The sequence below is a fragment of the Carettochelys insculpta genome, chromosome 25, assembly GCF_033958435.1.
Source record: "Carettochelys insculpta isolate YL-2023 chromosome 25, ASM3395843v1, whole genome shotgun sequence".
NCBI classification, from domain to species: domain Eukaryota; kingdom Metazoa; phylum Chordata; order Testudines; family Carettochelyidae; genus Carettochelys; species Carettochelys insculpta.
In genome coordinates this window covers 6,879,799-6,902,179 of record NC_134161.1, presented here as the reverse complement: position 1 = coordinate 6,902,179, position 22,381 = coordinate 6,879,799, and the positions used below count along the sequence as shown (strand labels likewise).

At 52.4% G+C, this 22,381-nt stretch overlaps 1 protein-coding gene across 2 annotated transcripts in view; it reads left to right on the top strand.

Moving 5' to 3' along the window:
- USP2 (ubiquitin specific peptidase 2) overlaps nt 1-22,381 on the top strand; it is a 51,757-nt gene that overhangs the window by 27,288 nt on the left and 2,088 nt on the right. For both annotated transcript variants that reach the window (XM_074977214.1, XM_074977215.1), the window contains 8 exons: nt 3,271-3,394; nt 17,429-17,540; nt 17,632-17,742; nt 18,771-18,835; nt 19,660-19,763; nt 19,853-19,933; nt 20,837-20,915; nt 21,155-21,262. In XM_074977214.1, coding sequence (XP_074833315.1) covers nt 3,271-3,394; nt 17,429-17,540; nt 17,632-17,742; nt 18,771-18,835; nt 19,660-19,763; nt 19,853-19,933; nt 20,837-20,915; nt 21,155-21,262 — 784 coding nt within the window. The remainder of the gene's footprint in view (nt 1-3,270; nt 3,395-17,428; nt 17,541-17,631; nt 17,743-18,770; nt 18,836-19,659; nt 19,764-19,852; nt 19,934-20,836; nt 20,916-21,154; nt 21,263-22,381) is intronic.

The following is a 22,381-nucleotide window of genomic DNA, read 5'->3' as shown; positions in this document are numbered from 1 at the left end:
CACAGAAAGAGGAACCCCAAGCAACAGTGGGCAACTCCCCACCCACAAGCTGAGAGCCTGGGGTTCTCCCACACCCACTCCCCAGGGCTTGGAGCGCAGAGATCCCCAGAACTAAGGACTCTGGTGCCTGCTCTGTGCTTTGCCTTCTCCCTGCTGGGGAAGCGTTAACCCCAGGGCCTGTCTGGAGATTTCTTTCCTCTGTGCCTAGTCAGCTGGTCCCAGGAGCTGGCATCATTACATCACAGCCCAGGCTTGTTCACAGATGCTGAGATATATCACACCTACTGTTTCCCCTTTCTGCATGGTTTGTTACCCTGTCAAAGAAAGATGTGAGCCTGCTTTGATGAATTTGTTCCTGACAAATCTATGTGGACTGTTACCTTGCAATCTTCTAGATCTCTCCAAACTGATTGGTTATTTGCTCCATTATCTTTATGGATACTGAATTTAAGACGAGTAGTGTAGAATTAGGGAATTATTGTTCTGAATCCCCTTTTGGACAGGTACTGTGTACACTGTCTTCCAGGTGCTCTTAGAGATAATCGTGAATGGCTCAGAGAGCTCTTCAGCCAGTTCCTTGGTGTATTTCAATAGGCCCTACCTACTTCCAAAAAAATCTGACTTGTCTAATTCTTACCTTGTTCTTTCCCAAGTTCACCTCAGATCCTCCCCCATTTATCCCAATGCTCACTGTGTTAGTCAGCCAATCTCTGCTGACTATTCTGATGGAAACTGAAACCAGAAAGGCATTTAACACTTCAGCCATGGCTGGGTTTTCTGTTGTCTTTCCCTCCTCATTGAGTAATCTGAGCTTGAATCTAAGCCGTCCTTGGTCTTCCTCTTGCTTGTAATACAGTGATTTTTCAGCCTGTTCTCACTTGCAGATCCTTCACAAATTTTGAGTGGAGGTGCAGACCCCTTTGGAAAACTTAGCCATGGTCTGTGAATCCCCAGCGGTCTGTGGACCAGGGGTTGAAAACCACTGGTGTCATGAATATGTACAACATTTTCTTGTTACTTTTTCTATCCCTAGATAGTTCCAGCCCATTTTGTGCCTTGGCCTTATTTATTTTGTCCATACATGTTTGTTTTGGGTTTTTTTGTGTGTTCACACAGGCGTACTTTACTCTTGTGCCCTTAATAGCATTGCCTTTAAAAAACTGCCACCTCTCCTGAATGCTTTTCCAGTAGATTTGCTTCCTGTGGTTTCTGGCCTACGAATTCTCTGAGTGTGCTGAGGTCGGCCTTCTCGAATTCCATTGTCTTTACTTTGCTGTTTTGCCTCAGAATCGTCAACTCTGTCATTTCATAATCGCTGTTGCCCATGCTGCCTTCCGCCTGCAAATTCTCAGGTAGATCCTCCCTTTTTGTCAAAATCAAACCCAGGAGCACCTCTCACCTCGTCACTTTCTCCGCTTTCTGCAACAAAAGTTTCTCTCCAGTGCATTCCAAGAACGCCTTGCATGAGCTGTGCCCTGCTGTTTTCTTTTCCCAACTGATGTCTGGCTAGCTGAAGTCCCCCATCACCAACAAATCCTGTGCTTTGGGCGATTTCTTTAAAAGCATCATCCACGTCTTCTTCCTGGTTAGTAATGTGTTGTAGACGTCACCCTTGTTTTTTACCCCTTTTATCCTTACCGAGAGGCTCTCAAGGGGTCTGCCTCCCACTTCTGTATCAAATTCAGTGCAAGTGTAGATATCATTGGTATTCAAGACATCTTCTCTCTTTCTTCCCTGCTTGTCCTTCCTGGGTGAGCTGTACCCTTCTATATCAATAGCTCAGTCATGAACTTTCCTCTCTAGTTTCTATGAAGGCTATTATGTCATAAATGTGATTGTTAACCAGGATTTCCAGTTCTTCCCATTTATTCTCCACACTTATTTACTTATCATGCAAGCAGCTAAGATATGCTTTCGATTTTCCTTCTGTATACGCACTTGTCCCTCCTTTGTCTCTACTCTGGTTGTCCGTGTTCCTCTCTGAATCTGATCATTCAGCCAGGTCTCCACGTTTTGGACTTATCCATGAGCTAGTTTAAAGCCTGTCTCCCTGGGCTGGCCCAACTGTATCTGAAGACACTCCTTCCCTTCCTGGTCTGGTGACCCTGTCACTGATCAGCAGGCCTTCTCAGAACAGCATCCTATGGGCTATGAAGCTGAGCCTTTCCTGGTGATAGAGCTGTGTGTTCACTCCAGGACATGTCTGTCCATGCCCAGGCCCCTACCCTTGACTGGAAGAATTCAGGAGAACAGTGCCTGTACACCCAAATCCTTCAGCCCTGTCGTCGCTGCCAGTGTTCCCTGTAAGCTAAGCACTTGGGTGGCCACCCAGGAGAGATTCAGGTTCAACAGTGTGTCCACGGCCTGTGTTTTTATTGGTGGTGCATGTCTGCACACACCTTGGTACACATAACAAAATGTATGCCCTCCTTGGATGCCAAAAATTAGAGGGAGCCCTGGTCACTGCTGATGTGCTCAGGCCCATAGCTTCTCCTCCTCCTTTTCCACCTTTGGGAGAGATGCCAGGGCAGTTTACAGATTTCTTCTCCCTGTGACAGTGGGTTGGGTGGGGCATTGCCAGAACAAACCAGCTTCCCCACTGTTCCGGTGCTGTTTCCCACTTCCTGGTGGCGCTGTTCATCCTTCAGTGAATCCTCTTCCTGTGCACAGATGCGCTGCAGCCTGAGCACCACCTCCTGTAGCTCACGCCCTGCTTCCTGAGAGATTTTAGTAAGGGATATCTCTCACGCAGGATGGTCCCCTCCCCGCCCACACACCTGTCTCTGAATGGGAAATGCAGGTCCTGAGCTCTGCAAATGCATGCAGGAGCTAGGTAAAGGCACCCTAGGCTGTGTTCTCCGTCTAGGTGGAGGTGAGCGGGAGGTGTCAGGAGCATTGTTGGCCTCCCCAGACTTTGCTGGTTTTATTTATTTTTGTATTTATTTATTTTTTTCCTTCCCAAGCTCCCCGGTTTGCCTAGGTTCTCAGCCTGCAGGCTGCAGACAGGTCCGGCGGAGTTCTACTCCACCTTTGGCTGAGCGTGAGGCGGGATCCCCAGATGGTTCTGTTCAGATGGGCCCTCCCCCTATCTGGAGAAGGCTGAGCGCCCCCTGCTGTAGATATGAGATGATCCATTTCTCCCGTGCCCTCCAGGGATGGGGTCTGTAACACCCGCAGAGGTGGGCTTTCCCAGCGCTGGCGCTTCTCCCCCACTGCTGGGATTGTCCTGTCTCCTAGTGCTATGGTTTTTCTTCTGCCTCCCCCCCACAGTGTTTCATGAACTCGATCCTTCAGTGTCTGAGCAACACCAAGGAGCTCCGGGACTACTGCTTGCAGAACCAGTACGTGCGGGACCTCAATAACAACAGCCGCATGCACACTGCGCTGATGGCAGGTAAGGGGAGCCGGGGCATGCTCCCAGGCCTGCGAGAACCCCATATTCCCAGAGCTCCACCTGGCTCATCCCTTTGGCTGTGGGGGGCTGAGCCCAAGCCTACAGCTTGGCTGTTCAGTGCAGCTTCCCTCCAGCCAGTGATCCCAGCCTGAACGGGGCTCACTGCCCTCCAGCTCTGGGTCACGTGGGCCTGGTGTACTAGGCAAAAGAAGATTTTTCTCACAAAAATCCCTGGCATGCAAGAGTCAGGCCTCTCATTTCCCCCACCAGCCCTAGTTCTGTGACCCCTTTGCCACACCATCACTAGTCTGCCTGTCCGGACCCTTATGGGGCACTGTGGGGTCAACCCATCAGTTAGAAATACTTTGTTGCCACCATATGTTCGCCATCTATGGGTGGGCATCAGCAGAGTGTTTGTAAATGCTGGACATGACATGACGTGATCTGGAAAAGGTTCCTTGGCACCCAAAGTAGAAAAATCATAAAATCACAAAAAGAGCCGTGTCTCAAAGATACAGTCTCATTGTGTCAAAAACTGCCTGAAAACTTCTAAATGTAACTGCGAATGCAACTATGTACTCAAAATAGCTCTCTTTGGAAGGTCTGGGACATATTTAGCCCCGGTAATATATTTTATACGTTTTCCTGGTATTTGTTTGTCTGTATTTAAAGGGGAAAAAATCTGGAGTCATGTGATAGTATGAGCTTGTTTATAGCATGTAGTATATCAAAACATTAATCATTATTTGTAGAATGGACTAGTTGGGGAAAAGGTTTTCTGTGTGCTATTTTTATAAGTTATGCAGCTGATCAGAGCTCTGCCCCAATTATAAACCGTTCGCTGCTCAGCTGCAGACAGACGCATAAAACATCAAGCTATAACTGTAATTATCTTGTTACTGTCACTGAATGCGATGGCAATCCATGGGAGCCCCTTATAGAACCATCCTGACTCTTCACAAGAGCTGTGGAATGTCTTGGCATGTGCTCTTATGTAATCCCTACAAAAAACTACAAGCTATTCAGTGTCTAATGCAACAGCCCTCTGAGCTCCACTGACTCACAAAAATAGCCTTAGTCACTTGCAGAGCATTGAAACGTTTCTGCTCCCTCGAGAGTCTCTGCTGAGTTCAGTACTCAGGTGCTGCACTCGCCCCATCGCGTTGCATGCACGGGAGCACACCAAATCTGCCCGACAGCGGCAGCTGCACCTTTGCATTGCACAGGAGCAAAACAGCCACCGTGCACAAAAGAGGCGTCCTTTGGAGCAGCATGTGAGGGACAAGCAGTCCCATGCTCCCTGTCACTCAGGCAGTGCTTACCAGGCACTTAAGATACAGCTGCATAGTTTCACGTGGGCAAATAATTGGCATATTTCAGGTGCTCCTGGAGAAAGCCAGGGTTGAGTGCAGTTTCTCACTTGCTTTGTTCTTCCTGGCAAACATCTCATAGCCCACGTTGTCCAGCACTGCTGATACTATGGACAGGACCAGTGAGACAGAGCCTGTCACTGCAGGTGGGCAAGACTTACAATCCTGCAAGTGACACTGAATAAGGGCTGCTCATTCAGCTGCTGCTGCTTTTGTCATGAGCACTCCAGCTGTTCCGGTCTGTCTGCCATGAATCAAAAGTAATGGGCCTCCTTAATAAAGCCAGCCGTGGGCAAAGACGTAGCTCCCTTCCAGGCAGACGTATCTTCTTTGATGCGTGACCGTGTCTGAGCCTTTCTTCTCTTTGGCCTGAGAACAGCTCAGCTGTAGGTAATGCGGGTGTGCATATCAGGCACAAGCAGGTTGCTGACCTCACACAGCAGAAATTTCATGCTTCTGCTTGGGATGGGAAGAGATCACCTCTGTTCCTGCACAGAGGTGAAGGGGAATGAGCAGCATTCAGCCTGAAGGTCTCTCTCTGGCCTCTCCATGGTCTGATCAACTTGCCGCTCCACCTCCTGGTCCACCACGCACCGCTAGACCTGGCCTCCGGCCCATGCTGCTACCGAAAACAAGATGTGAAGTGCCAGCTAGCACAAGGGGGACACACAGATGACAGCAGCATTTCCGCAAGCCTGAGGGACCCCCCCGTCATGATAGCCCGTGACCCGTATGCATGTGATGAAGCGGGTCTTTGCTCACAAAAGCTTATGCTCCAAAAAATGGGTTAGTCTGTATCTATAAAAACAAGAAGTGCTGTGGCGCACTGGAGACTAACATGGCTACCCCTCTGGTACTCAAAACCCAGTGATCCTAGAGAGCCCTTTGCAATCCCTTCTCATAAGAGAGAGGGGGAAACTGCAGCAGGGTCCTGCTCCCTGCACAAAATTCTGTCACTCACCCACCTTTCTCAGAGCCTTGCCCTGTCCTGTCCTTATTCTCCATTGATTCTCCATTACCAAGCAAGCAGAATCCACATGCTCAACACAGGACCCACGTGCACCAATTCTGCTCAGGTAGGCAAACTTTCCCCAGTGGCCAGGCAAGGTTAAGCTCCCAGGGAGGCTGGTTGCTGCACGTCATGGTGGGGCAGAGGATTCGGGGCAGCTCTGATCTCAGGCTGTACCTGAGCCGAGAGTCCCTTTTCCAGGCCTTTACTCTCTATTAGTCTTTTGTTCCCTTTTTCGGCTGGTCTCCTGCATGGGCCATGGTTAATTGCAGGAAAGTGGAGTCCTGGTTAGCTATACCTTAACCTATTATTTTACTGACATGTTACTAACCAATTCTAACATACTTTAATATAAGGATTCCTCCTATCTACTCCAAATCAGATACCCATGACAGCTTATTACCAAATAAATAAATGGTTAGGCTTTAAGGTGCTCCAGGACTGCTTGTTTTCAGTTGTATCCCAACACCTTTACTGATTTAGACCCAACACAATTAATACTACAGCAGGCAGAAACTGTTTCTGAACCAGACTGTGATTGTACAGAAAACAATAGGTAAGCATGGACCCTAATGATAGCACAATAAAGAAAGAAGGATTTCATAACTACCACCACCATCCCCAACTACTGATAAGTATTTTCTTGCCAGACCGAATGTTATTAAACAAAGTTCTCTTTAGCTATCTTAGTAGCTGTTTCTTTACCTGGTGCCAGTAGGACAGGATCTCCTTAACAGCCTGAGATGACACTATTTTAATGCAGCATAGCTGGAATGTGATTCCTGCTTTTCACCTCACAGCTGCTGCTCTTTCAGTCAGGCTGCAGCGGAGGCCTGACAATATGTGTCTTTAGAAAAAGCCCTTATCTTTGCAGTCCCCCATGTCACAGGTAAGACTGGAGAGGGAAGTAGCAGTTTGCAAAGCCAAAAAAAAAAAAAACACTTCACGTAAGGGGAAGTGCTGAAAGAGAGCAGGCTGCGGGTAACCCAGAGGTACCAGTACAGCTCAGAACCCACAGAGCTGAGAGTAAAAAACCTTGAGCCTAATCACTGACCTACAGAGGGAGGTTAGCTTGAGGCTGGGCCCAAAGTACATTTAACTAAAGGACAGCAGCCTCAGCAAGCAAGAAAGAGAACAAGCTGTGGGCTTTTACAGGTAAGGGACACACCCAGGGTAGCCACAAACCCCCCCCCACCACACTCTAAGCCCACAGGCAGACTGCTAAGCTACAGAAGAAACTTAGAGCAAAGGCTCTTCTAAACAGCAGTTCATTAAACTAGAGGGGCTTCTGCAGGCAGGAGGGAAGCCAGTCCCTCATCACCAGTGGAGGTGGCATGCACTCAAAACTCTCCATTCAGCAAGTAGAAAGCAGAGCCAAACCCATAACAGGCACAAGACAAAGAGGTTCTTTGACCACTGCACTACTGAGAGAATTGAAGAGGAAGGGCTCCCGAACTAAGTTTTAGCTTCCGTGGATCAGGGTCACCCCTCTTTCTCTCCAGGGCTGTCTAACCCTGACACATACATAGAGTACAGCAACTCCCTCTTCCCACGCCCACCAACGGGGGGGCAGGGACAGGGGATGTGAACTCATCATACCCATAGGGCACGAAAGAAACCTTCACCACTCTCAAGAACAGCAGTTTTCAACCCATGCGCTGTGAGCACTGTTCAATGTGCTGTGAAATTTCTGCTGAAGCTGCTCCGCTTTCAATAAATATGTATTGGGCAAGGCATTGACTATGGAGTCTTGTCTGGTGCACTGTCAGTGTCTGTGCCTAGTAAGTAGATGCTACAAGTTCAAGTCCTGGGGCTGTCTGTTATTTTTCTTGATCTCAGCATTCAGGTGAAGTGTCTAATGTGCTGCCTCCCTGTGTGCTTTCCCTGGAGGCTGGGCGCTGTCACTAAATAATTATATCGTTATTGAACCACTCACCGATTCTGACTCTCCCTGGAGTCCAGCTTCTTCAGAAAACTTTCAAGGGGCCAAATACCATCATAGTCCAGCAGCTGTGGGCACATTTCAGAGCAGAGAAGACGGGGCTGGTCCCACCTCAGCCAGCTGAATAAGAAGCTGAACTAGCATTGGCCACCTGCTGAGCAAACACCTAAAGCACAGGGCTAGCAAAGGCTTCATGGCATGGCTGTGGACCAGTGACGCGTTAATGAAAGTGGGCCAGCCGCCAGCACGGCACAGCATAACTCCCCCTGGGCTGGCCCTTACTTCAGTATCGGGGCTCAGACCTTAGATATTGCAAAAACCCAGTCAAATCCCCGCTCTGCAGCAGGGGGTAGGAAATTGACCCAGCCTCTTCTCCAAGCAGGTACCAGCCTCTGGGTCAGGTCTTGGCTGAGACTCGCTCAGCTGACTTAGGGGGCCTAAACCAATTATTGTCAAGCTGTGAGGGACCAGTGCCAGTGGAGCTTTCCAGAACCCCACAAAACCATCCGCCCTGTGGCCAGTGACATCAGCTGAACACCCCACCCCACCCCACCCCCAAAACGGCCACTGCCTCCAGCTAGAAGGAGGTTGAACGCTTCATCACCCCAATCCTAGCGGCTGTGTCCTCATTTGATACCTGGCCGTGCAAAAATTATTGCATTGGCCAGGTCTCCATACGAAATGCACGTGACGACTCCCCACCCCCGGCCCCAAACCCGTGCATACACTGAACCTTCACAGTGGGTCAAATGTGTAATACACACACACACACACACACACACACACACACACACACACACACACACACACACACACACACACACACGGCATATACTGAAACAGCACAGCGGTGCACGTATATATACACACACACACACACACACACACACACACACACACACACACTGAAACGGCACAGCGGTGTAAGTAGAAGGCAATTACCCCATAATTGGGCTCCAGCGCCTCATTTGACAAGACACTGTGCTAAACTGATCACAATTTCATGCTCCAAGAACCCACACTACATGCGTGATATGCACTGACCTCACTTGCACTCTCTGGCTGCAAATTGAACCCCTCTGACCTTTCAGTGACCCCCCCCCCATTGGCCTCTGTGTCCTCATTTGATCCCATTCTGGTTAACTCCTACTCAGTTACCTTACAGTGAGCCCCAACCAGACTGGCACCCTGCTCTTGCTGACCTCATTTGACCTCACTGGCATCAAATTGAACCCTGCTGACCTTTCAGTGACCCCCCTAAGTGGGCTCTGGATTCTCAGTTTACCCCTCTGTGTATCATAGTGTCTGTCCATAACCCCACAATCCTCTCAGCCCTGCGGGCAGTGGAACATGCCGACTGCCTTCCAAGGCAAGGAAGAGAAAAGAGTGAGTCAGTCAGGCTCTCCGAGCAACTCACCCACAGTGGCTTAAGCACAGCCGAGGCACAGGGCCGCGCCCCTCACCAGCTTGGCTAAGGGTCCATCATGGACTCCATTCCTTCCCCCTTTCTTCTTGTCTTTCTGACCCCCCTCTTTAAGTATGGTCCTTCAGGACCTCCCCCCAGCAGCCCCTTCCACAGGCTGGCGGCCTGCCTGTTGTGTAATGAAACACTGCCTGGGGTTTGTTACACCCCCACTGATTTCAGCAGGGGACCCTGGTTCTCATGTTGGGAGAAGGGAGTAACGCTCCAGTGCTTATTCACCCACCGCATCACCTTACAGTCCCCTCTCCTATCGAGCCCGAACTGTCTCTGTTCAGAGCTGGAACGCGAGCAGCACCTGACCTTGCGTCAGTGGAGAGGGACCCAACCACCAAGTGAAAAGCTTCTGAGGACCCCGCTGCCTCCTCTCCCTCGGCTGATTCGCGTGAGGGGCATCTCACAGGTCCCTCAGCGGCTGACACTAAACCGTCCAGGTTGGTGCCTCAGTCACCTGTGGGGTTCCTTGCCAGAGAGCCCACGCAGAGGTGGGTACCCAGCACAAGAAAAGGCTGGTTCAACTGCCTTTCCCTGAGCTACAGAGCAGGGATTTGACCGGCTCTGTGCAATCGCAAAGGCCTCAGCCCTGATTCTGAAGTAACAGGCAGCCCAGGGAGGCTCAGCGCCTGCCAATAACTAGTCATTAGATCACTGCAGGCTGGTTTCTGCTAAGCCTTCAGTAGCCCTGTGGTTTCATTGCTTGCTTATCATGTGGTTGTTGCTAGTTCAAATCCTTCCTCTTCCAATTAACCTGCCATTTCCCTGTTGTGGAACTAACCTGCTGCTGCACCTGAGAGGGAGCCTGTCACACTTTACTTATGGCGGTGCAAGCAGCCCTGTCCAGTTTACTTGTTGGAGGTGGGTGAGAGAGGAGGGTTCAAAACCCCTTGCTTCTTGTGAGGGTGGGACTTGAGCCTTCACAGCCTGCCTCTCAGGTGAATGGGCTAAACGCGGGGCATGGAGGCAGCCCTTGGTTGGTGTTTTTGCTCCGTTTTCACTGTTGGTGAGGGAACACTATCCTCCCCACTTGAGGTTCTCGCAGAGTCTGGGTTGGTTGAGTGGCTCAAGCTGGCTCTTGTTTCCAAAAGGTCAGTGGTTCTAGCCCCCTCTTTTCCTTAAAAAGGAGGGAGTTGATCCTGGGTCACGTCTCTCTCAACTGAATGCCCCGAGTGCTGGGTGGGCAGTTGTCAGAGGCAGAGACTCCTTTGAAGACAAGCCACTTTCAGCAAGTATGAAGTGAAGACTGGGCTGCCCTGTTTCTGTAGCTCTTCCTCTAGCTGTGTGGTTCTGAGCTATATCCTAGCAGCCTGTGTGGTGCTGGTTCAAATCTCCTTTCTGCTTGGTGAGTGTAAATTGGCACATTGTTTTCTCACTGCTCAAGGGCTCCACTTTCACTACATATTAACTGGAGCTGCAAAATCTCTCAGAGCCCTCTGTGGAGTAGGGGGTTAGGGTACTTGCTAAGGATCCAAGTGCCCCTGGATCAAATCCCCACGGTACCTAGTAGTAGGTGTGGAAAGAATAGCTGTGTAGCTTGTGGGCTGGCCATTCAGAGGGCCTCTTGCTGCTTTTTATAAAAGAAGTTTTGGTGCTGAGCAGTAAAACCCCCTCTCTCTAGTCCACCGTGATTGGGATACAAGCCCAGGCTGCAGCCTGCCCCAGGGCACTCCCCTGCTCTTTTGAGGGGTGTGAACTGGGGTGGCCACCTCCTGGGAGAGAGTCTGGGGAGCGATCCTTGTCCAAGCCCCCTCCCTTTCCCAAGAAGACAATGGCCTCTGGGGAAAGAGAGGGGGCTCGGGCAAGGATGGCCCCCCACAAAGGACTGTCGCCTAAGAGGCAGGGGGTCCCAGTGCAAGCCCCTGCGCTGAACAGGCAGCTGGGGGGCTTGAACCGGGATCTCCCACAACCCAGGCGAGTATCCGAACCACTGGACTAGAGAGTGGAGTTAGTAGCAACTCTAGCTCAATGTGTATTTATCACAAGCAGAATAGCTTCTACAGGAAAAAACACTGGCAACTCAGTGGCCATTACAAGAAGGAGCCAACAGAGGTAGAAAGTACGATTCAAAGCAGCATCTCCCCCACAGCAGGGACGTAGCCTGACAGCTGGCCAACCTCAGAGCCTGCAGTGGAAGCCTGCCCCAAATATTAATTGAGTTATCATGAAATGCCTTGGACAGGTGAGAAGAGTGGCACTTGCCTCCGCCCCCGCCCCACACACACCCATACTGCCCCAGAAAGATCAGGAACCATGTACCAGGTGCCCTTGGATATGACCTGCTCTGCACTAAGGCATAGAACTTAATTGCCATCTACAGCGGGCCCTGCATGAGCACAAGGCCCAACTACCCTTTTATTCAAGTGAAGCAGCTTCAGCAGGCAAGAGAGAGACGCATCACCCCAGTACCACAAAAACCAAGCCACATGCACGCTGTGTAAGACACAAACCTCTGTTAGCATCACCAAAGGCAAGAATTAGGCCAGACATGTGGCCAAGCCACCGCTCCATCAAACAAGCAAGGCCTCATTTTTTGTCCAAACCATAGCTAATTAACAGGGAAGAGCTGCTACTTGACTACACAGCCCAGAGCTCCTGGCAAGGTCTTCTCCAAGCCTTTGTGAGAGCAGCTTTGCACAGAGCGCCTACCCAGTGGATTACGCCAGAAGGAGTTAGACTCCTGTACCCAAACAGGATTTAACTCAAGTTGAACAACTTCAGAGTTAAGAGCAAGGGCTCCTAAGACCCCACCTACCCCACTGGAGCCAGAACTTTCACCCTCTTGGCAGAAGGGGCTAAAAGCAGAGCACTCTTGCAGTTCTCTGTGGAGCAGACACAGAGCCATCGTCTTTACCTGGGCCTAACAGCCTTTAATTAAACCAGAACAGCTCCACTTGGCCAGAGTGAAAGTGCTCCTCTCGCTGCGAGGCCAAAGGGTGCTCACCGGGTGGTAAGTGAGCCTTCTTCAGATCCCTTCTCCTCCTCTGGCAGAGGGGAGAGTTAAGAACACCAACAACAGCTTGTCACAGATCCATTGTTCATCTAACCCACCAGCCTGTCCTCAGTGGCAATGAACAATAAAGAGCAATTACATCAGCCCCTCCTCAGAGATTACCTGGGTCATATACTCAGCACTGGACAAGAGAGTGAGGGTAATAGCGGGCCTGGCCCTGAGCCCCTGTAACTCAGGTGGAAGACTTTCAGCAGGTAAGACAACCCCCTAGAGAATGGTGAGAGCTCAGGTACAGTCCAACCCACAACAGCCCTGCCTGAAACTCTGAGTCGAACCACAGGACTCGTGGGACAAAGCAGCATGGGTGGGCTCAAAGCACATTTAGGAAAAGAGGAACAGTTTCCACAGGCAAAAAAAGCCCAGCCCCACAGTCTAAGCTGACACCACCCCCCCACAGGGAGGTTTGAACTCACCCATTCCCTCCTCCGCAGCACATGGCTCAGCCACCAGGCTAGAGTGGAAGAGACTGCCAATAGCTCACCCCATCAGCATTCATTCAAGGGGAGCAGCTTCCAAAGGCAGGAGGACAGCACCCCTTCCACCGTCGTGCCCCCTTCAGTCCACAAACACTGACCAGCCTTCGCAGCACGGCAGAGGCCTGCTGTACCCTGTTCTCCTGCCTTCCGAGCCCCGCTGCAGAGAAGATGCTGGACCCACTCGACACCCAGGACAGGAGCACAAAACCAGGCAGCTGTTCCCAGCTGTTTGCAACAGGTGCAAGGGAGCCAATCCACTGTTCTCACCTGCTAGACAAGCAGCCGAACGCCAGCACGGTAGAGAGAAGTACAGGCTTTTGTGGGCTCTAATAAAATTGCATTACAGGGGAGCAGCTTTTGCTTCTGAGACCAGGCCGTGCCGTCAGGGCATTCCTCTGGGCTGCTGGACATCCCTCTGCCAACCCCTCCCTTCGCCCCAAGGAAGGGGACTCTATTCCGTGGTTCTCGTTTCTTGGAAATGGAACTGCTTCTTCTTCCTTTTCCCTCTTCAGATCCCTTCTTCGTAGACTCCTAAGGCTGGCAGGGACCTCGGGAGGTCATCGATTCCAGACCCCTGCCTAAAAGCGGGATCAACCCCAACTCAACCATCCCAGTGAGGACTTTGTCAAGCCTTCTTCTGTTCTCATCAGGCCAAGAGGGAGAGGGAAGGCAGGTCCCTCACATAACAGCTGAGGGCCCCAGGCCCCGGGCAAACATTACCCAGGAGCAGGGTTGCCAACTGTCAATAAATTTACGGACAGTCTGTAAAAAATCGGCCAAAATTGGGCATGTCCATAAGTCCATAAAAAATTGTAGGTGTCCATAAGTTTTGTAAAAATGCAATAAAATTTTAAAAACCAACAATTATTCTACAGCGATTAAATTTCTTCTGTGCTGCTTCAGCCGTTTTACTGCCGGGCAGTGGAAATTGGACATTGTCGCTCAATGGTCGAGGTGACGTAACATGAATCACGTCATCCACGTGATGTTATCATCTTCGTTATCCTGCCGAGTTAGAGTCAGCACATTGGCAGCACGACGAACTCAGGGCAAGTGAGTTAAATAGCGTGCTGCTCTTGTGATGTGTGAATGACAATGCTTACTTTTCACTTTTGGCTGTTTATGTCGTCTTAACGTACAGTCAGGTCTCATGATTCGCGAACTTAATGTTGGTCAATTCAAGTATTCACGAGCGGCCAAGCTGGGCTCCAGGGGTAGCCACAGTTGCAAAATTCAACATTCACAAGGGTTCTCAACACGGAACCCCCGCGAATGTTGAGACCCTACTGTGGTACAAAAATTATGTCCATAAAAGAAAAATTGTCAATCCATAAATTTTCCCCATTTTGTCCCTCAATGAAATTTCTATGGGTTGGCAACCCGTCCCAGGGGGCCTCCAGCACCTCCTTGTGGCTTTTTGGGGCAGCATTCAGCAGATCCTGAAAATGTCACTGGGCATGGTCTGGTCCCCTGACTCCAGGAGCAGGGGTTCCCAGCTGAAGGTCAGAGGCAGAGCTAAGCCTGGCATAACTCAGCACATCTCTCTGCAGCCTCTCCCCATGGGTAGCGGAGGCAGCTTGCGGCTTAGCTCGCTGGCTTTCATGGGTCGTGTTCTTTGGCCCCTATGCCTCCCCAGTCACTGCCGATGGAGTCCGAGCACCTAAATCGGTTGCAATGCTCTGGCATTCACTAAAGCCAAGAGAGGTGTGAATGGCTATGCTTTGTGAATGCCACAAGCACTGAGGTCTGGGCAGGCAATGCAGAATAGTTACAGTAACACACCAGAACACTGGCAGATGCCAGGCTGGAACGAATGGGACTCGCCCCTGTGTTAGACTTGTTACAGCAGGTATTAGAAGCATCCCAATGGGTTTAGATTTTATGAAATGTTTGTCAATTGCTGGACGCGTTAATTTTGCACATCATATCTGTACTCTGTGGTATTCGGTAACGTTTAAGGGTTTGCACCGAAATCCTCGGCAACTGTAAATTACCAAAGAGGAGGAAGACATCAGCCAGTGTGAAACTCGTGTGCAGGTGTTACCTTCTGCCCAGCAGAGAAGGCCCATCAGCAGCAGCTGACTTCGCAGAACCTTAGAGAGCATAGAAGACCTCCTTGATTTCTCCTCTCTTTGCAGCTCAGCTGCGGCCCTCAGCTTTTTTTCCCATGCTGCTGAAAGCTGAAGTAGAGTCACAGTCACTGGCAGCCTGAATGTTTGGCAGCATAAAACGGATGTCCGTTCCCAGCTCCAGAGCCCCTCTGTGTGTGGGAGTTAATCTCTTCTTTGGGCCAACGACAGTTTTCAAGTGGAACTCATCTGCCTCCAAAGAACGCAGAACATCTGAGTCCCAGCTGTGTTTACTCTGCATGTTTGCTTGAACAAGATGCAAGAACATGTGAATCTGCTTCTTCATGCTCCGCCTCGCGTGCTGGTGCACAGTGGTCACTACTTTCACTGCTTGTGCCATGTGGTGAAAGCCACCATCGGGGTATGCTTCACAACCGGGCGTCTATCTCTGTTCACACCTCATGATGCAATCACCCAAGAGAAAGCTTGTCGTGTTAGATTTATTCTTTGAATTCCGTTTCATCTGCAAGCGCTGCTTTGGAAACGGTGTTAACTCCAAACTTCTTGCCTTTGGACAGTCCCCCAGGGGCTTTCTCCTGGGATTTGACTGATTTTCCTTCTGCACAGTTGTCACCAGCAACAGCCATGCATTGACATTTTAGTCCAAGGGTAACATTCAGCAGCTGACCCAAAAGTTTTGCGCTTGGTGCTGTCAGTACATACCGTCTGCAGAGGCATCATGAAGTCAATGATAGCTCAAGTGACTCATCAGCTGCTGGTAATTCAACCACAAAGAGATTTTTCTCCAGCTCTTGTTGTTGCTGTTTAGGGTATCTCTAAGGCTGTGTCTACACTAGCCCCTCCTTTCAGAGGGGCATGGTAATGAAGCACTTGAGCAGATGCTAATGAGGCACTGCCTCATTAATGCAGCCCCTTGTTAACATAGTGGTGGCCCCACACGCTTCAAAAATGCCACCTTCAAAATGCACACTGCCCATGTAGCTGGGGGCCTTTCAAAAGGACCTCGACTTCAAAAGCCTCTTCTTCCCATTCCTCACTCTACAAAGACTCGTGCCCATTTTGACCAATTTCAAAATAGGCCTGCTGTGTAGCCATACCGTTTGGCTACGTCTACACGATAAAGATCTTTCGAAAGAAGGCCTTCTGGAAGGTCTCCTCTGATAGAACTTCCCTTGAAAGAGCACGTCCACACACAAAAAAGCAGATCAAAAGATTGAGGTGCTCTTTTGAAAGAGAGCGTCCACACAGCGCTCCTCTTTCAAAAGAACGGGGCAGGGATCGAAAAATCCAGCACCACGAGGACTGCTCTTTCGAAAAAACCGGCCCGCAGAGCCTCTAACCACGTTTTCAGCTCTTCCTGAAACGGGAGCGGGAGAGTGCTTTCGAAAGGAGCACCGTGTTCTTCCAATTTACTTTCGAAAGAATGCTTGTTGTGTGTAGATGCTCTGCGGGATATTGGAAAGAGCCCCTTCTTTCAAAAAATATTTCAAAAGAACTTGCTAGTGTCGATGCAGGCTTAGAATGTAGGAGATGACTGAAGCACCATAGATGCTGGCTTCCATAAAGCTGTCTTCAAACCTGCATCAGACTGCCTAGGTGATCCAGGAAAGCCACTGAACGATGCAGGCCTCCCATCTCAAAGGGCTCGCTGTCACACTCAGCTTGATTCCTCCATTTAATCAACTGTGCTTTGCAGTAGGTTGCTTCACCATGCACAACACAAGTCCAGTCCTGGGTCCAGAGAGCGGAACGTACCCTGAAAATATTCCACCATGGTGTACGCAGAAATCATTGCGCCATAGCCGATATTCATAACATGTACATAGGAGACAGAAAATCTTCTCCGGTCATCCATTCTGCAAACAGTATATATTCTGATGCGTTACCTGGTACAAACAAGCTCATATTGTTGTGTGACTACAACCAAAGGCAGAGCAGCATGCGAAAATGTATCAAATACATCATTGAGGCTAACTACTTCCCAACCTTTCCACCACACTGCTATTTTGAGTGCAAAACTGGGTAGGCTACCACATTCACAAGTTTTCTGCCAGTTTGGGTCAATAATAGACCCTGTTTCTTCGAGTTATGGCCTTTTTGGTGATTTTATGATTTTTTTTCAAACATTACATGAGACGAAGTAACTGCTCCACTTCCAGCAGCTGCAAACACCCAAGTGATAACCACCAGATGTGTGCCAGCATATGGTAGCAACAAAACTTTTGTAGGCGATGAGCCACTCTAACTCATTAAGGTGACCCCTTGTAAAATCTGGCTGGCTGACTGCTCCTCCTGCAGGGTTTGGCCTGGCAGGATCTCCGGGTGTGTCTCCATGGCATAGTTATTTTGGAAGAACGTCTGCTATTCTGAAATATCTTAGTGAGCGTCTACACAAGACAGCCACTGTTATGAAATGATTTTGAAATAGCAAACGTCTTTTTTCAAATTTGGTAAACCTCGTTCTGTGAGGAATAGCACCTGTTCCAGAAGTGAAACTTCAGAACAGGGGCTGTACACACAGGGAGTAGAGGCTATTTCGAAATGAGCATCCCAAAAACGGGACTGACCCACCGAAAACGGGATGGATGTTCACCCTAGCCAGGGACTGGGTTGGAGCGAGAGGCAAGCCCTGGTAACCTTCCATCTCTCTCCCTTGGCAGAGTTTGCAAAGCTGATCCAGCTGCTCTGGACTTCGTCCCCCAACGAAGTGGTGAGCCCCTCGGAATTCAAGACCCAGATCCAGAGATACGCACCTCGCTTTGTCGGCTACAAGTAAGGCTCTGCCGCAGCCGAGGCTAGGTGGGGCGGGGACGCCTCGTGGAGCCCCATGAGAGGTTCCTCACCCTTCGTTTGTCTCTTCCAGCCAGCAGGATGCCCAGGAGTTCCTGCGCTTCCTTCTCGATGGGCTGCACAGCGAGGTGAACCGGGTGTTGGTGCGGCCCAGGTCCAACCTGGACAACCTGGACCATCTCCCGTAAGTGAGCAGTGTGGGCGTGGAGAGAGCCAGGCCAGCGCAGCGACTGGTACCTCCCACGCAGTGCCCAATGGAGCAGCCTCCATCCATCAGAGCCCTCGGGCAACACTCCTTGCCAGCGGGCTCCATCCCTGCCTGCATATTTCACCAGCTGAACCCAACCCTGGAGCACTGCCTGGGCCACCTGTTCCTTTGGGGGCAATTCTGAGCAAGTTGAGACATGGGGTGGCAGGAAACGCCCACAACACAGGAACCCAACTGGGATGGGGCGTGGGGCAGTGGTCTCTTTAATTGTTTCCATCCATGCACAGAATAAATTTTGTCACGTGCGCTGAGGCCTGTGCAGAGGTGCACTACCAATGGACACACAGGCTGCTGGCTGTGGGCGCTCGGCTAACCAGCTGGGTGGCATTTGACTCTCTCTTGGGTGGCCACCCAAGTGCTTAGCTCACAGGGACCACTACATTTACTGCCCTGACCTGCAAAAACCAGAGCGCCTGGGAGTGAGAGGGGAGCCCTTCCTCCCACGCATTCCAGCCCTCGCCAAGTCAGTTGCTGGCAGCCTGGGAACAGCCCGGCGTTCTGCGTGCCTGACCACAGGACCGTCAGTGGGGGTTGGCAGCAAAGAGCTAGCCCTGGCATTCGCACTGTGCAAATCCCAAACGCATGACATGCCCTGGCTTGAGGCACTGGGGTGGGGAGGGCCTGGCCTCACCACATACTCAACTCACGAGACATCAGGGGCTCCAACCATCTTTGAATTCGGGGAGGCTAATGCAAAGCCCGATGGCCCTTGGTACACCGTGTTCTTGAAGGCTGGAGACCCCCTGGCACGGGCCAGAAAAACTTCTCCAGCCTCAGTCCTGGACCTGTGATCCGATCCAAAAAGGGGGCGGAGGCTGTGCTCTGCGGTTCCCTCCTCGTCCCGACGCCTCTGCCGGCAGATGGCAATGCAGTTCAGGGCTCGGCAAGGCTCTGGCCCCTGCAGGCGACTCTCACCGGCTCTGTCTCTTCTTTGCCCCCTGCAGCGACGATGAAAAGGGGAGGCAGATGTGGAGGAAATACCAGGAGAGAGAGGACAGCCGCGTCGGGGGTGAGAGCCTGGGAGCCATGGCCCGGGCAGCGGGTGGATGGAAGGGTAGCAGAGCCTGCAGGGGAGGGTGGAGGGGAGATAAGTGGTTGTGGGGGGTGGGGCTTGAGGAGTGGGTGTGGTCACAGGATCTGGGGGTTAGGACAGACACATTATGACATTAGTGCACTGGGAGGCCAGGGACATTGGATAAATGCCTTGGCTCGAGATGGGACGCAGGCAGCCAGCGAGACCAGCGTGTCTCAGCCTTTTCTTATCCAGTACCCCTTTTTCAACAAAAATTGTCAATACCCCTAGACTTCTCTTGTGTACCCCAAAGGGTCTGTGTCCCACCTGCTGAGAAACAGGGCCCTAAGATAATCTGAGGTCTTGAAACGAGTGCTAGGCAACCATTCCAGACTCCTGACCCCGTATCAGGAGTCAGAGCTGCTTTGCATCCCACCAGGTTACGCCTCACTTAAAAACAACTTGGTTCCACAAACATCAGAAATCCGCCAGCAGCAGAAAACTCGCTGACTTTCTTCCATCTGCTTGTCCAGTCAGTGAATTGGAATAGAAACGTTGTCCTTACATTTCAGCCTAAGGCAGATGAAGCTGTAGAAACAAGTCGCTGTCCGAATGAACTGTTAGATCGTACTGACTGTACGAGTGGTTTTGCGTCGCCTGTGTGTACAGCTAGGCAGATCTCTAGATGAGTTGATGCACCCCCGGAGGACGTGCCCCTGGCTGGGAAACCCTGGGCTGGACCCCATGCACCCAGCACACAAATGGATAGACGAGCAGGGCCCTGCTGTCTCTCACCCCCTCCCTTTTGCACCCCACCCCAGATCTCTTTGTCGGGCAGCTGAAGAGCTCCCTGACCTGCAGTGAGTGCGGTTACTGCTCCACGGCCTTCGACCCCTTCTGGGACCTGTCCCTGCCCATTGCTAAGGTAACGCCCCTGTCCCCCACCAGCTGCTCAGCTTCCCCTCTCACCGCCCGCCCAGGCATGCGCTGACCTCTGCTTGTTGCTCTCCACAGAAGAGCTACGGCGAAGTGACCCTGTTGGACTGCCTGCGTCTCTTCACCAAGGAGGATGTGCTTGATGGAGATGAGAAGCCGGTGAGGGAGGGAGGGCCAGACAGCCAGGCAGAGCGATGGAGGTGGGGATGGACTGGCAGAGTTGCAGGGAGGGCTGGCTGGATGGATGGATGGAAAGAGGAAGGGAGGGAGGGCTGGATGGACGGACAGAAGGATGGACAGGCAGGGATGGAGGAAACGGTGGACAGACAGAAGGCAGGAGGTGGGGTGGATGGGCAGAAGGATGGAGGGAGGGAGAGGTGGATGGACAGGCCGAGGGAGGGAGGGAGGGACAGACAGAATGATGGATGGACAGGGATGGAGGAAGGGATGGAAAAAGAGTTGGAAGGGGGAAGGGATGGATGGACACACACAAGGACAGAGGGAGGGAGGGGTGGGCAGACGGAGAGAGGCTGGATAGACAGGGACGGACAGACAGATGGACGTAAGCATGGACAGACAGAAGGATGGTGGGAGGGAGGAAGAGATGGATGGATGGGCAGACAGAAGGAGGGAGGGTGCGACAGACAGACGGGCAGACAAAAGGAGGGAGGGAGGGAGAGATGGGCAGAGGGACAGCAGGAAGGATGGGCAGACAGGAGGAGGAATGGAGGTAGCGGAGGCAGACAGACAGACAGGCTGCTGTTTAAGACCAGGAGGTGCAGCCCAGAACTCACCCCCCTGCAGCTGGTGGCCTCCCCTCCCCCCTGCCCTGCACTCCCGGTTTGGATCGAGCCATTGCTCCACATCCCAGCCCAGGGAACCACGCTGCCTCCCCTCAAGCTGGGCCCATTTTGGCTCCGGCCTCCCTCGGCACAGGCACAAGTCGGCACGTGCTTGAACTGGCCCTCTTCCCTGTGGTTCGCCTGCAGGGGCTTCCCTGGGGCCCTGCCCCGCCGGTGACGGCTCTCAGGCTCCCCACTGACCCTGCTTTGCCTCCCGCAGACGTGCTGCCGCTGCAAAGCCCGGACGAGGTGCACCAAGAAGTTCAGCCTCCAGAGGTTCCCCAAGATCCTGGTGCTTCGTATCCGTCCGGCTGGCTGGCCAGCACATGTCCTGGGGAGGGACCATGGAGCAAAGGGCTGTGGGCGGGGCTTTCCCACCCCCAGGGACCAGCAGATCCAGCTGCTGCTGAGCGGGACATACCAGAGGGAACCTGGGGCCATCCCAGGAGGCCAAAGGGCTCTGTGCTTGTCTCCTCCCCCCGACTCCTACCCATCCCTCTGTCCTGGCTCGGCCCCCTTTCCTTGACTCTGCCCCCAGACCTGAAGCGCTTCTCGGAGGCCAGGATACGGGCCAGCAAGCTCACCACCTTCGTCAGCTTCCCGCTGAAGGACCTGGACCTGCGGGAGTTTGCCGCGCAGAGCTGCAGTGAGTGCGGGGATGGGAGACAGCGGCAGAGGCACACCCATCCCACGGGGAGCGCGGGGGTGTCGCGAGCCAGCGTGCCCCAGCACCTGGCCCGCCACCCGCGTCGGCTGAGTCCCCGCCCTCAAGGCTCCGGAGGATGAGCGAGCAGCCGTCCCCGGAGCCGTCTCTTCCCGGCCAGGCTGCCCCTCTGCGCTCCTCACCGCGTGCCTCTCCCTCCTGCTCCCCCAGCCAATTGCCTCATCCACTCAGTAACCGCCGCCCCCGGCAGAGCCTTCCCCATGCTGCAGCCCCCTCGAACCCGACCCTGGCACAGGGACCTCGGCCCCTGCTGGGCCACCCCCAGCACAGTGGGCTTTGCCCCCCTGGGTTGCCAGTGCGCACATCCCTGTCACAGAGCCGGGGGCTAACCAACCCCTGCGCCCCGTCCACAGTCTGATGTGACTCACGCAGCAGGGAGAACAGGAGGGTTACGGGGCGACAGGGACACAGCATAGAACAGACTTGTCAGCACAGGGACCAGAAGCCGCCAGTACAATCCATCTCGGGGAGAGGGGGTCCCTGAGCTGGGCCCTGGCCCCCCCACTTCCTCCCTGCCTCTCCAGCCAGACCAGACTGCCCCACTCAACAGCCCAGTTCCAATTCCAACCAGCCAGGCCCCTCCTCCCGCCTTTGTCCCGTTTCCCAGGGAAGAAAGGTGTCACCTGGGGGCCTGGGTTACAAAGCGCAGGGAGGCCCATCGTGTACGGGTGAGAAGTCATCTCACCAAAACTCCCATCACCACTAAGCGCCGATGCTGTGTCTAGGGAAACTGAGGCACCCCCCTCGGGTTATTACAGGACAGTAGGAAACACCTGCACCCTAAGCAGGGAAATAAAATCCATCCACACACCCCACTTCGTCACAGTCCCACAGACAAGGCCTGGGTACAGTCTCTACCCCCAGGACTGAGTCCTGCCCTGGCCCACGCCACGCCTTGCTGCACCCCTCTGCCCCATGCCCTGCAGGGCACCAGACAGGGATGGACACAAGTGGTCGGGATCATTAGCCTTGTGTTCCAGGGAAGGAAACTGAGGCACGTGGGAGGGAAAATGACGCAACTAAACCACAGTCTCCTGCCCA